General features: G+C 36.0%; 2 protein-coding genes across 2 annotated transcripts in view; both read right to left on the bottom strand.

Annotated features, from left to right (window-relative positions):
• The window catches only part of LOC145669660 (putative cytochrome P450 49a1), a 104,832-nt gene extending 98,064 nt beyond the window's left edge, over window positions 1–6,768 (bottom strand). Inside the window, exon 1 of the mRNA XM_081737914.1 lies at window positions 6,547–6,768. The gene's annotated coding sequence lies outside the window, so the exon portion shown is untranslated. The remainder of the gene's footprint in view (window positions 1–6,546) is intronic.
• Window positions 6,769–10,450: 3,682 nt separating this feature from the next.
• Window positions 10,451–10,924, bottom strand: LOC145669809 (uncharacterized). The gene has a single exon (XM_081738152.1). The coding sequence runs from the start codon at window positions 10,922–10,924 to the stop codon at window positions 10,451–10,453; it is 474 nt and encodes a 157-aa protein (XP_081594278.1).
• Between the last annotated feature and the right edge of the window lie 4,876 nt (window positions 10,925–15,800).

Below are 15,800 nucleotides of genomic sequence, written 5' to 3'. Positions count from 1 at the left end.
TCACTATCTCTCTCTCATATCTCTAGCTCGAACAGCGTACAAGGATTACCTCCACAACCGTAACGAAGCCACACTGCGACTTCATCGTCAGTATCTTCGCATGGTTCAAAATTACATCCGAGCATTTAAAAAGCGCAACTGGATAAAAACAGTTAATGCTTTAGCAGAGGAGAGTCATCCAACTAAGTATTGGAAACATTTCAACCGGCTAATTGGGAAAACCAGCACTCCTCACTACCCTCTCCTCGACAAGAATTCTGCTCTTACCACGGACTCTGCGAAAGCTGACGCATTTGCCCAAGTTCTTCAGACCACCTTCACGCCAGAACCCTCTCTCCGAGATGGATCAAGTCTTTATAGGCGCATTGCCAGATATACAAACCCTCATAATGGATACCTTGGAATTAACATGGACCATACACTGGATGATCAGCAACCTTTAACGGCACCAATAACGCCCCTGGATATTACGAAAGTGATAAATCACAAGAAAAACACGGCACCAGGGTTTGATGGCATTACCTACCGCCATATTAAAGAAGGTCCTGCTATTTTACTTCATATTTTGGCAACGCTGTACAATTTTGTCCTCCGAACTGGCTACTATCCACCTGATTGGAAAGTATCGAAAGTACTTATGTTTCTGAAACCTAATAAAGATAAAACAGATCCAGCTTCTTATCGGCCCATTCAGCTCACTTCCACACTGGGGAAAATCTTTGAGCGCATTATAGTCCGGAGACTCCATAGCCATCTGTTAGTTCATGATCTGTTGCCTAAACACCAAGCAGGTTTCCGACCTGAACTTAGCCTCCTCGATAACTTGTTACGTCTTAGCAACATCATCACGAACCATTATAATAGAACTGCACCCTCATGCCTTCTTCTGTTCGATCTTGAAAAGGCATTTGATCGCGTGTGGCATAATGGCCTTATATACAAGTTACACTTCTTCGATCTTCCGGCCGCATATATACGTATGGTGTACCACTTTCTTACGAATCGTCTCGCATATATCTCCATTAATAATAGTTTATCTTTTCCAATTTTTCCTTGTACTGGTGTCCCACAAGGTTCAGCCTTATCACCTTTATTATATATATTGTATGTTAGTGACCTGCCCGTGATGCCTGAGCCTATTTACACCTTCACATTTGCAGATGATACTGCACTGCTGGCTTGTTGCAAAACTATGCACCAAATCAACATTTCTCTGCAAAAAGCTATAGATGCTTTTAGCAATTGGTGCAATCGATGGAAGTTAAAATTGAATTGTACTAAAACACAAGCCCTGGTAATACTTCCAAATAAGAGACGCAGTCGAGTACGCCGCAATCCATCCTTACTCGCTATTAACGTAGAAGGTGTACCTATCCACCCCAGCACTACTGTTAAATACCTGGGGGTAGTTTTTGATGCCAAATTATCTTGGAAACCTCACCTTCTATCTATTAAAGAGAAAGCACAAAACCGATTAAATCTATTGAAACGCCTGGTTGGTACTACCTGGGGCCTGCACGCGGATACCGTCCTAAACACCTACAAGGTATTCCTTCGCCCATGTCTCACTCATGGTCACACCGCCTGGGTTAGTGCGAATGATGATTTCTACGAGCGCCTACGTATTATAGAACGCCACGCTTTGCGACTCGCATTTCGAATAAGCTTGCCTAGTCCCACACGTCTCTTATACGAAAGAATCACATTTCCGCACATCACACGCCATCTGGAAGATCTTCGCTCCCGCTACGTAGATAAGAAATGGAGAACCCAGCACCATACGCTTATGGACACTATATATCTTGATAGTAACTTTTCCACCTCGCCGAAGTATTACTATCCTCCACTGCGGCATCTACTCTCCATCTATGGCCAGAAACATCCTGAGCACCCTGACCATCATTTCTTCGCTACCTATCATCCATCAGAATTCAATCCGCACATATACCCATCGTTTGCACAGTGAGTTTCCTTCTAACAAGGGCTTCCCCCATGTCTATCATCAGTGTTGAGTAGCCCCAACACAGAAGATAAGCTCATTTGTGAATACTAACACATCCCTGTGTACTGTGGCGTCCATGCACTTCATCACATCATTCGCTCCGCTCTTCAAATAAGCATACCTTTAATTATTTCAACCAAACATTGACCGCTGTCTGTCTTAAGCACTTACATCTCAACCGTCCCCATCCATATCTGTGTTTCTTGTCTCATATCACATGTTTCACAACAATAATAATTCACCTGTGTATAAATAAAGTGACTTTCTTTATTATTGTTGTAGCCAAATCTCATAGACCATATATGTGTATCAATCATAACCAATGTTTACCATATATATCACTCCCGAAGAGACGACGTTATCGTCTGCGGTTTAACAGTGAAAAAAAAAAAAAAAAAAAAAAAAAAAAAAAACATTAACTGTGACTTCTTTGGTTCATATTGGACAGTACTGACAAGTGAGTAACATGAAGTAATAGCTAATTGTTTTATATGTGGTACTTACCTATTTTATACGTTTGAAAGTTCCCTTACACCGGAGAATAAAGGGAATTAGAAAACAACGTTAAATGAACGCTACAGGACAGTGCACTCAATTTTCTGGCATGTAGTTCGATTTTCTTAAAGTAAATTGCATTATGCTGCAATTATACTGGAACATTTATTTAAAACTCGAGTCATTGTCAAATGATTCATTAATATGATGGGAACTTTTATAAGTGGTTGCTGCGTGCACAAGGGCTATAGACAGGGCCGGCTCTATCATATATGCAACACGTGCATTTGCACGGGGGGAGGGGGTAAAATCTGTCTAATAAATAACTATATTATTTAAAATAAATATTTCTTGTCGGAAAATGACTTGATGATGATTGTACATAAATTTATTAAGCGGACCTATTTGAATACTACATTCATGTTTAGGTCGCATTAGTTTAAGGTCACATGGACAGTACTAAAGCAAATGGTTAAACAAATCCCAACATGAATTGCTTGACTGTTGTCAAATACAAGAACACAATTCTCGAACGGTAGCGAACACCTGTTCCATTTAGTTAGTTATCACCATTTTGATATGAAAACTAATCTTGTCTCTGTCGCAAATAACTTCCTTATCATTGAAGGTGGAAACAAGTTTTATTTTAATTTTTAATAGATGTAGAAGGAAAATCAAGAAATAAGGATGAAAGAGGTAGTTGCAATGGAATTGCAAACTGATATATGGAGATTGAAGCTCTATATTGACTTCTATAAAAAAAAATACAATCTTTTGTCTGAAGTTGTGTTTGCTTCATCTTTCACTAACATAATGGATTATTATTTAAAGAAAAAACAGACAGATACGAGATTGTATTTGTAATGTTTAGGCCTTTCTGAGTGAGAGTGCACTTTCCCTCTCCGTTGTTCATGATGGGGTATTATACTTAAAATCGTGGCTTTTAAGATTTGTTCTTTCTGAAGAAAGTGGGATGGGAAATGATGCCATTGCACGGGGTGGCAAATTGCGTAGGGCCAGCCCTGGCTACAGAGAGTTTAAAGAAAGACTTACCAACCTATACGCAACGAAACGGGTTGGAATCTGGCGGAAGACGACCTGACGAGTGCTGAATGATGTGGTAAGTGAGAGAAGAATATGGATTCTGCATTGTTTGATGTTATAACTTCACGGAACTCCGCAGCTGCCTGGAGAAATTGACTTCCATGAGGTAGTTCAAACTTGCCAGGATCGCGCGCGGTGGCTCAGTGTTAGAGCGTTCACCTCTGGTGCGTGGGGTCCCTGGTTTCATCCCAGCTCGCTTCAAGTGCACTTTGTGGTGGACAGACACTGTGTGCGTGGATTTTCTCGAGGTTCTCCCGTTTCCTTCCACTTTCTTCATTCCACCATTTCATTCATTTGTCATCCTCACCGTCTCCTTTAATCTAGCCGGCAAAACCGTCGAACCTAAAACTCAATGATTTCTTCCATTTTGGCGGAATCCCTATTCCACAATGATTGAACAGCAAAGTCTGTCTTTTGGTATAGGGAAAGTGCGACCTCCAATGAATAGTTCAACCAATAGTTCCAATAAATATCCACGTCTCACCACCTCACGTCATTAATCTCTGGTGGCTTAACCAAAGTTAAAAAAGAGATCCGTTCTCATAAGTGTTCAATTCCATATTAACGCTACAATACGAGATAAATATTTTTTCATTAGGATTCTTAGGGAAAACTTTAAAAAGAAATGTTGGGAATGCTCCAAGGGCATTGCTAGAACGAACTTAAGAATAAATTTTTCTTACTATATTGTACAGGCTTTATACCAATTGTTCTATATACTTTATTATTCAACTCATTAAACAATTCTTGTTATACATCTATCCATTTATAATTTCCTTGAGTACTAAATTTTTTCTCCACATGTTTTGTTTAAGAGTTCTGTTAAAACGTTCTGTGATATGTTGTTTTACGAAGACACATCCTCAAAATGCAGGGCTCAAAATTGAAAAATTCGGAAACTATCATCTCTCTATGATTTACGGTTCCCGAGATATGACTCCTTCAATGTCCCGAAATCCAGACTTTTCTGGTCAATATCTGGGAAACAGTGGCCAGTTTGACAGTGCCCACCGGTTGCTATTTGGTACCAAAATGTTCACCATTCTCTTAGGTATTGACCAACACTAATATGAACTCTCTATGACTTACGATTCCCGAGAGATGGCTCCTTAAATCTCCCGAAATCCAGACTTTTCTGGTCAATATCTGGGAAATATTGGCCAGTTTGACAGTGCCCACCGGTTGCTATTTGGTACCGAAATGTTCACCATCCTCTTAGGTATTAATCAACACTAATATGAACTCTCTACGACTTACGATTCCCGAGAGATGGCTCCTTAAATCTCCCGAAATCCGAACGTTTTTGGCCAATAGATTATCTCAGGAATGGTAAAAGTGACGCAAATTATTCCATCACTTTCTCAAATAGCTTTTGATGCTCTATCGCAGCGTTTCCCAACCTTTTGAACTTGCGGCACACTACAGGTGTAACTTGAATTCTCGCAGCTCACTCATATAGATATTATTTATAAATATAAAATACCATGGTAATTCTTTTCTGTGATTACTGATCTCACATAGAAGAAAGCTCGATCACTGGTTTTCCTCCATGGTAAATCATTATGTTTATTTTTCATCCTAATTTAAAAATAGAAAACAATTGCAATGAGATATAGGAATCAGGTTTTTAAAGTACACCTTCCTTTTCGAAAACTGTATCCAACATTTCACTAAGAATGAAGATCATTAAATAACGAACGAACAAATCTCTTTTACTTTTAAAACACAAATGTAGTTAGAATAATTTGTACTCGTATGCATGTTTCCTTTGTCGAAAGGATTGAATGATATTTTAAAATTTAAAGTTGTGAAATAGTCTGCAACAATAAAGAAGCAATAATAACAAATACTTTTATCAACATTAAAAATGTACAGAAAAGTAACACAGTACGAAACTTAAAATTATAGATTCATAGTAGAGGTTCATAATAATATGAAATACACATACACATTTTCCCCTTTGTCTTGCAATTTGATTCCTATAGAATTAATAATTTTGTTTCGATTTCCTCGCGGCGCACCAGCGATCCATTCGCGGCACACCGGTTGGGAAACGCTGCTCTATCAAATGGAGGGCTCAAATTTTTAAAAAAAATGCAAATAATAGAAACACACGCAGACATAAATAATTCAGTAACGAACTTTTTAAGTTCGTTGAAAAATTTATTTTTTGATCGTATTTCATAAATAAATATTTCGTTAAGAATCTTATAATGATCGAGAAATCACTTCTCATGTGACACTTCGCTCTTGGTAGGGATGAAGTTTTTTTTTTTTTTTTTTTTTTTTAAATAAATGGGTCGCTAATAACTGCAGCATAACATGATTTTGTTTAAGAAATTGGAGCGAGCAAGTTCAGTGCGGTTGCCCATACCTTTCTTTTTTTATTACACATGCGTTCGCTATATAATGCTCTTTAGACGTTTCAGTTACTTAAGTTAAACAATAATTTTAGGAACGATAAAAAAATGGATCAAAAGTTTGCAATCTTGACCAAGAATTTTAGGAATGATAAAAAAATGCACCATAAGATTCAGTGGCGTATTTAGGGGAGCTTCAGGGTTTAAGCCCCCTCGAAATCTTACTTAGTATAGTAAAGTATATGAAATATCTTGCAGAATTTTCACATTTTCAGGCAAAGCGCCCCCACCCCCGCCCCGAAAGTTAGCAAAGCCCCTTCCGAAACAAAATCGAAAATACGCCACTGATAAAATTGCAAACCTGGCCAATAATTAGTTTTTGGATCAGGATCCACAAAATTTTTGAACTCGGTGTACCATTATTTTACCGAGTTTTCGTATTTTTTTACGCAATAAGCACATCATAAGATGTTAAATGATGGTTTGGGTTTGCCTACACTACATGTAGTTCTCCAGATATAAGGCGTACAAAAAATTTTTTTGTGAAATATATTAGATCTTTTGATTCAAAAAAGCAATACTTACAAATAGATCAATCTGCACAAAAAACACTAAATAACACTTCACTTTCCTTGAGGAGTACTAAACGATATCAGTAGCAGCTTGTTTACAATAGCTGCAATAAAAACGATTGAGTATATAATACTTCTCCACTAAGCTGTTGAGTACTTCTTGGCGTCAACGAATGAAACTGACACAAAAAGTTATACAAATCACTATCATTATATCACCCTACTATCTTTTCATTACCAGAAGTTAACAAGAGGCTTTTGCTCATACTCAGTTACAGCTTTGATTAAAGTCCAAGGTCAAAACGATTTCTAGATCAACTAAATTCATGTGCTTTGAAGATGTCAGATGCAAGATAATGTTTGATTTTGATCCACTAGTATTCATCCTGTACCTTAATCTAGATACAGTACATAAACGTTTAACAGCCAACGACACAATCATTTATACAACAATGAACGTTTTTAGTAAACAAGGTATTTATTTTTGTTTGACAACGAGAGCAATTACATTCAGAAAAGCCCGTTATCTGGACAGCAGTATATTGTTAAAATATGCGGAATCCATATGTTTAACTACGGAAATCTGTAGGGAACATACGTTACTAATATGCTACATACATACTACCATTTTCCCGATAAGATGTTACATCATGTTGTTGCAAGATGTCACATACCTGAGCTGTATGTTATATACGTTCATCTGATAAGAGATCCTTTTACCGTTTATATACAGTCATATGGAAAGTACGTATAGATGGAACACTTATACGGAAAATATTAGTTTTCAGTTATATCTTTGCTGCAAGATGTTATATTTAATCATACTTTAAGTTCAAAAACTACAGGATTTACATAATTAACCTACGTTTTTACATAAGTTTTTTTCTCTGTGTATATTATGAATTTGCGTGGTAGTTCATGACCTAAAAATATAGATATATGACCTATAAAATTCCCTAAAAATCATGAAAAAATGGCCTAAAATGGTGAAAAATGAAATTAAATTTGTATTAACTTTAAAAGAATACAACAAGCATACCAAATGATAGGCATCGTGTTTGTGATACCAGAAGAAAAAAACAGACGTAGCTTCTTCAGTTAAAATATATAATTTTCATTTTAAATTAAAGTAACCAAAATTAAATATATAAACAACTTAATAAGCAAGACAAATACTGTAAATAATTGAGAGCAAAATCATATCAGGTTTCGGCGCCCGGGGCAAAGAAGAATTCGGCGCCCGGGGCGAAGAAGTATTCAGCGCCACCTACACTCACATTTAGGGATGCGCACAAGACAAGATTTGTGGCTGTCTCGTCTCGAAAATATGCTGTAAAAGTGATGTCTCGACTCGAAAAATATATTTGTCTATTGGAAGAGCCGTGTCTCGACTCTAATTTTGTCAGGAAAACCCTGTCTCGACTCGTCTCTTGCGCATTCCTACTTACCTTACCAAGCTACGTTTTTTTTTTTTTTTTTTTTTTTTTGTACATATAAGTGATGCAGATTCTGTTGTTATGCTACGTTGAATTTTTTATCAATCTGCTTGGACAGACCATTGCAACAGCCAAAAGAGATCATTTTGTATTATTTTAGAAATAAGAGGTTTTCAAGAGGATTATCTTCGAGATTTTGTTAAACTTGACAAAACTGCCTTTGGTTGTATATAAATCCACTTGCAAAAACAGTTATGGAAAGTTACAACTAATTACAACATTTCATACTATCGATAAGAAACGAAATTTCATTACATTAGAAACTATTTGCTTTTAAAATATTTGAAATGTTATGTTCCTGAATTTCCAGTAACAATTGTAAACTCTTGTAATTTTATTTTGTTTGTGACCACACAAATTGCATTTTAATTTCGATTATTTAACGGTCAAAAATATTTTGTGAAAAGTAACGGGAATTCAGCAAGAACCTTCTTTGCGAATTTCTCAATATTGATCGATGGAGGTGAAGGATATGTTTAATGTTTGCAATTAAAGTCCAAAATATAGTTTGGCTACTGCATATATTGGAAATTATAGTAATTACCTAATTTCTTAATGAATGGAAGTTCTGAATTTAAGGTTATTTATTATTAACTAGCTGAAATGCCCGTTCTTTGCACGGGGGAAATAGGTTTATAGGATATAGGTGACTCGTTATAAATTGATTTGTGACTTTTTAATAAGTTTCGTACTTTTTATGTAGAAGTGCACGGTTATGCAGGAATGTAAAACTTGGTGAACGGAAGGTCATTTAAAAAGAAAAGCAACAATATTGCTATTAAATTCGAATGAAGAAAATTGTAGTGAAAGTCTGGTTTGTATTTAATGTTATTTTCATTTTATTTCTTACTTAACTAAGTTGTTTTATTATAATACTTGCTTATAAACTACATTTGTTATCTTATTGTTTGGTGAGTAGATACATAAATTCTTTCGGTTTCTCACTCTAGTGCAAGCTACATATAACTCACCGTGAGAAAAGCATGATTGTTCTTAGTTAATACCACAATATTTTAACGTTTGTCCTTGTACCTTATTTAAAGTGATGCTAAATGCCAGTCTTACTGGAAATTGTAGTCTTTTGAATTGAAACGGCAGTTCAATAGATCTGAGCGGACTCCTTGAAATAAATACTGTCTTTTCTTTATCCTTTCGTGACATTATTTTTGCTTCAATTATATTGCTTGATAACTGTTTCACGGTCATTCTTCTTCCATTACATAATGTTGATGAACACAAATTTCTCAACAAAATTATTGGAGATCCTATTTTTAATCTTAAACAATGTAAAGGCATTCCTGCCAGTTGCATTGAATTCAAAAATTCGGTGGGAAACTTAACACTTTCATTTTCATCAAGCATAGAATCAATTGATTTATATATTCGTTCCTCGCCAGAAATCTTGTTTTGAATTTTTAAATTAATATCATCGACGACGGCATTTCTTAGTGCTAGGATGGCTGTTTCAAATAACCTATTTGAATTTGTGTAATTTTGAACAACGTTAGGGTAAACTTTATATATTAATACATCTGGACTGTGGACAGCATTACATAAATCACTTTAAGTTCAATTTGGCCAGTTATACAATCAATTGGATGCTTGGGTTCACCAATTTGTAAGAGTTTTTCGGCAAAGTGTGTCGTTTCTTCATCATTGAAAAGTTGAACTCGCATATTTGTTGTTAATTGTACTTTCTTTACTCGAAGCAAGAGAAATGATTGCTTCAAACATGTATTTATTTCATCTGTTGGAGTTAATTTTGGAACCTCTGGAAGAGTTTGCTGAAAATCTCCAGAAAGTGTAACTAATGCACGTCCCATTAATTCTGAATTACCTCGGAGGTCTTGTGTGCCATTTTTTTGTGCCATTGTACATTCATCCCAAATGAGTACTTTAGCCTATTTTCAAAGTTCACCTCGTCCAGATGCTCTTGATACATTACAAATGGAAAATTCTTGTTCTGCAACAATTAATGGCAGTTTCAAAGCTGAATGCGCAGTTCGTCCTTCTTGCATTAATGTTGCCGCAATTCGAGATGATACCAATGCAAGCGCAATTTCTTTCTTGGCGCGTATTTCAGCTAATATTAAACTTATCAAAAATGTCTTTCCGGTACCTCCTGGTGCATCCAAATAGATTACTTCATCCCTGTTCACACCCCTGTTCACATAATCCATAATGAACTCATAAACTTGCTTTTGAGTGTCATTTAACAATGGTTTGTTTTGAACGATGTATTGCAATAATTCATGAACATTACAACCTTTCTCTTTCAATATTTCGGAATTTAATGCATCAAATCCATCTCTATTTGGCGCTTCCATTCCAAGTGCAACGAAAGTTTGATTGCTTATTGCTAAGAATTTATCTTCCAAAAGATTAAGAGCTTGATTATATATATCTTCATTGAATTCTTGATTATATATATATATATATATCGATGCTTATATCAGGATAAGCTTGTCGCATTTGGTGCAGTTCAACATCGCTCATACTTTCTTTGAATATTTCCCATAATCTTTTTGGAATCGATGGACTACATGTTGTCAGTATTATTGCAAATAGATCTCTTATTTGTTCTGCGGTTGCTGTCAATGCTGCTTCTCGAAGAGCCAAACCCCAATGGTTATAATTTTCTAGTAATCCTAAAGGCTTGGCATACTTCATACATATCCATCGATTTTCACGTACACATCCATTGATTTGTTTTAAATCTATGAAACATGTTGGTCCACAAATTGCTTGCAGTAACATTCGTAGATTGAAGCACTCAGCATTTTTTGGATGCACTGTATACACTCGTGCTAATGTGTCACTTTGGAAGATTCCTTCGTAACCTTCGACTGGAGTTCCTTCTTTCTTTGTTGAAAGATGCGTCTTGTTGCGTTCCATGTATAATATGATGTACATCTGCATATAGCAACGTTTTTGCAAATGAGTCACTTTGACAAAGTTGAAAAAATGCAGTTACGGTGGTATTCAGAGGTGGTTCACTTCCTACTTTCCGTGTAGTTTATGTTCTGAAATATACTCGTTGGCCATTTTCCAATGTACTGAAGAATGAACAACTGCTGATACACGATCATGTATTGAGAAACCCAATATTCGCCAAGCTGCTTCATTACTATTTATATATCTACCCATTTGGTACTAAAGTACTTCGTTTCTAGGATTTTGTTCTTTGTTCTTGTTTTGTTATTGTGAATACGGCCATATCACTGCCTTTGTTAATGTATTTGCAAACATATTTAATCGCTTTCACTGAGTTGCAGTACTCCACATTTATGTGTGCTTGAAAAATTTTAAAGATAAGCGGATTGTAGGACACTACCCATTGATTATCTACTTCAGTATTCTGATTACATCGCATTCATATTTTGCTAGTGAAATCACCATCTTCCGGAGATCGTTTTCTGTACTTAGGATATCCATCTTCCCTGTTTGCGTTTCAGTTAAATATGGTTTTGGATATGTTTTTGTACATTTGCCTTCATTCATACATGGTGAATTCGTATTTAATCTTACACATGGACCGTGAATCATGTTTTTTACTATTATATTGTGTAATTCTGGATCCTCTTCTGGATTTGGAAATTCACTTCTAATTACTTGATGGATTTGATTGGGACGGATTTTTTCATGTAACCAAATTAAATTGTGCGAGTGAGGTAATCCTCGTTTCTGCCATTCGATTGTATACATCCAGCATCTGACTGTCCAAAAAATATCATACTTTCCGATGACATCCATGAATCCCATATGTTTCTGTCGAAAAACTCGAGCAATTGTGTCATGATGGTCCATGGGAGCTTGTCTGTAAATGATATTCTCTTTGAAATTGCACGTGAAGTTAAGAACAAATCAGGGCGACCATATTTTCTTACGTAGGTCATAGCGTTCTGTGTGTACTCATGCATTTTCGTGGACTTCTGATATAACTTGATGGTAAAATCACCAGACTTCCAATGTCGTCAACTTTGTTCTCATTCATGACTGCATCTCTCTAGTGAATATACTCTTCTGTACGCAATTTCTTTTGATTCTGCCGTATGAATATTAGTCGTTCTGCTTCTATTTTTGCATACATATCAACTAAAAACTGTTTAAATAAATTACGGCAATTGGTAATGTTATTGTATTCGTCGTCTCTGATCATTATGCGATATACATAAAATTCATTCGAAGTTACGGCACCTGTATTTGGGTTCATTTGTCTTAAATTGAAATGATGTGCGTCTTCTCCTCTTATGAAAATTAATGGATATTGATGTGCATCGTAAGAACGATGCGTTTCTGCGAATCCTTCCTTCCTTCTTTGAATAATTATATCACGACTTGTGTACTCACTGTCCAAAATTACAACAGCAATTTCATTAACCTGAGGTGCATTGAATCGACGTTCGTGTCCTCCAATTAGTTTTTTGTCTAACCGAATCACAACTTTATACTCGTCTGATACTATTCGATCCAGTGCTGTTTTGAGTACCTGAACCAACTGATTGTATTTGTGTGAAATCTTCTGCAAATCTTCAATTATTTCCCGTCTCAATCCACTTATATTTGTGCAAAGTTGATCTACGTCTGCTTTTTCGTCCCCAGCGATACTCAATCTGGAACAAGTAAATTTCAGGGACGCCACAGAGATAATTGTGTTTAGTTATGGGAGGCAGCCTTTAGTACAAGTAATAGTAGTAGTACAAATAGTAATAGTAGTAGTTGGTAGTAACAGTGGTAGCAGTAGTTATAGTAGAACAAAGAGTAGTAGTAGTAGTTGGTAGTAGCAGTAGTAGTGTTAGTAGTAGTTGGTAGTAGCAGTAGTAGTGTTAGTAGTAGTAGTAGTAGTAGTAGTAGTAGTAGTAGTAGTAGTAGTAGTAGTAGTTGGTAGTGGTAGTAAGTAGTGCTAGTAGTGCTAGTAGTACAAATAGTAGTAGTAGCTCGGATTCGTTTAGATTAGGTTAAGATAGGTTATGTTGTCTGGCTCCCATCATATAGACATAACCCCACCATTTTCCTTTCTTTCAAAACGTTAAATTGGTTGAGAAGAACCTGAGCATAATGATAATGATACCTGTAAACTGTAATAAAAATGACCCCTTATTCTTAATGTGTACGTTCCTAGCAGTGCACATTCTAGAACATTTTCGAACCTATAGGAAAATAATATAACATGCTGGTACATTCTACAACAATTTCGAACATTCTGAAACATTCTAGAACATTCTGGATCATTCTAGAAGGTTCTAGAGCGTCCTGAAAATTCTAGAACATTCTCGAACCTTTGGGAAACTTCTATAACAGTCTGTAACATTTTGTAAGTTTGTTGATAATTCAAGAACATTCTGGAATATTCGATCAATAATGATTTGTGTAGAAAGAAAATCAACATTGAAATTTAAAATAAAGAAATGCACGGATTGTCATTAAAATTTAACCTTTTTTTTTTTTAGCACAGTAACGCCGTTGCTAGGGCGTTTTCTCCCTCTAGGACCCCTGCTGGTCCAAACCGAAACCTTCTTCATGGACGGAAGATACAGGGCTACAATACCATATAACTCCCATGGGGCTCCGGCTCTTGGTTTTGGAGCCTTTGTGGCACACACGGACAAACTACACTTACTTTTATTATATATATTGATATTGATTGACATTTTAAAACACACACACACACACACACACATATATATATATATATATATATATATATATATATATATATATATATATATATATATATAGATAGATAGATAGATAGATAGATAGATAGATAGATAGATAGATAGATATAGATATAGATATAGATATATAATGGAGATACGAGTTGTTGATGGAGAAATGACCCCAATAAATTCGTTCAAACTGGAAGCGTTGCATGTCAATGGAATTTAAAAATCACTGGTAGTGATTAGTCTTTGAAAAAGACGAAATTCGTTGTGTTAAGTTTTGACCCCTTAAGCTCCTACTTTACAACTGCTTTAAGTTCAGAAATGTTATTATTCCCCTTATTTACATTGATTTTTAATATGCCCTCTCAAAGGGCAGCTGGTGTGTGTCTCTATAGTCCTCTCATTTTCATATCTTCATTCTCACCGTCGTGATTAATCCGATTTTGCAGAAAAGTGTGATAAACAATGCAAACTCATCATAATCAAAACATGTATTTCAAACTTTGACCGTTTCTGATTTTGAAAATGCTCCTGCGTACAATAAAAGTCATTACTTTGCAACTTGTATATCACATCGTCATTAACAAATCATATATAACAACTGTCTTTGAGTAATAAGTAAAAAGTTGTTGTGACTCTTATAGAATCGTTCGGGTTGCAAGTGGAGCGAGCAAGAAAAATTTTAACAAATCTATGTCTTTGCAAACCGACAACAATATTGACTTAATAGCATGCCAATACTTTTTCGTGGGGCGACGCGTGGTTTACTTATTTCCAACAATTTTTCTTTATTCTTGCTCGTTCAGCGCCCTCTTGCTATCAGCGCCCGGAGCAAAGGCCCCGCTCGCACTTTCCCCTCCTCCACTGGCTACGGCTTTGTGTAAAATGCACTAATTCCCCGCATCTCGGCCTAGTACCTGTATACATTGCGCTAGAATCCCTACTATGTAATTTTATCTTACATGTTAGTATGACATTTTAGGCCCAATTCCCATAAAATGATATAATGATATAAAGGTAAGGGTTTCGCTCCGGGGTATAGCCTAAAAGGGCTGGAAAAATTAGAACGAAACTTACAGGGCCCCCCATTAATTTCCCTTTTTATAATAAGACAAAGGGGTTCAAAAGAAGATGTGTAACTTCCTGTAAAACGGAGTAACAAGTATTATTTAGAATCTGGATACTAAAAGTTCCGTTGATGACAACAGATGCCGGGGCTTAGTTTAGAGAAACAGTCGCTTCTAGTGGTAACATTACAGGTGACACTAATCAGTGTAGCCCAAAGAAAAATATAACTATAGAAAAGTTTTTTTTTTTTTTGAATTATAGAAACGCTTTCTATATTAAAAACTTAATTCTCATAGTATTCAAGTAGTTGAAGTTATTTGTTGAAGTAGCAATGTTTATCAACACTTACGCCAATTGTTAATCAGTAGTTAATTCCTATGATGTTCCAATCTACATATTTATATTAGGATTTAATCTGAATCTCTGTATTGATTACTACTTCATAACAGGCCTGTAGCCAGCCCCAAAATGTAGAGGGGGCCAGGCTGAAGTTAGGGGGGGGGGCCGATCCAAGCATATTATTGTTCATCACCATCCTGTAGTTCCTTTCCAAGCTTACCGTGAAAATTTTAGGGGGCAGCAAAAATTTAGGGGGGTCGGCCCCTTAGACCCCCCTGGATAACCTCTTGCTTCATAATATACAGAAAAGCTAAGAGATGTCGCTGCTTGCCTAATGCCAGTATATACCGGTAGTGTGCAAGCAATTAGTAGACTAAAAATTACTGTAGACCTTTCGATTTAATCAATAGGGCATAAAGGATCAAAGGCTTGAGTGCACCAATTAATAAATTTATTAATCAGTGAATTATTATTCTTAATGAAAATATTTTAAAATTATAATACAGTTAACAGATGGCAATCTTCAAATTTACTACACCTAAACTTTCAGAAAGAAACAATAAAACTGACACTTTACAACTTTTATTGGATTTGTGTACATCTGTTTTGAGCTCATGCGTGGCTATATGTTAGCGTAGGGCAGGGTTTCTCAACCTGGGGGGTTGCGAGAGGGTGTCATGAGGATCGCGAAGATAAAA

Source organism: Thermobia domestica, chromosome 14 (genome assembly GCF_964235325.1).
Source record: "Thermobia domestica chromosome 14, izTheDome1.hap1.1, whole genome shotgun sequence".
Classification (NCBI taxonomy): domain Eukaryota; kingdom Metazoa; phylum Arthropoda; class Insecta; order Zygentoma; family Lepismatidae; genus Thermobia; species Thermobia domestica.
This window is presented reverse-complemented; position numbering and strand designations above follow the sequence as displayed.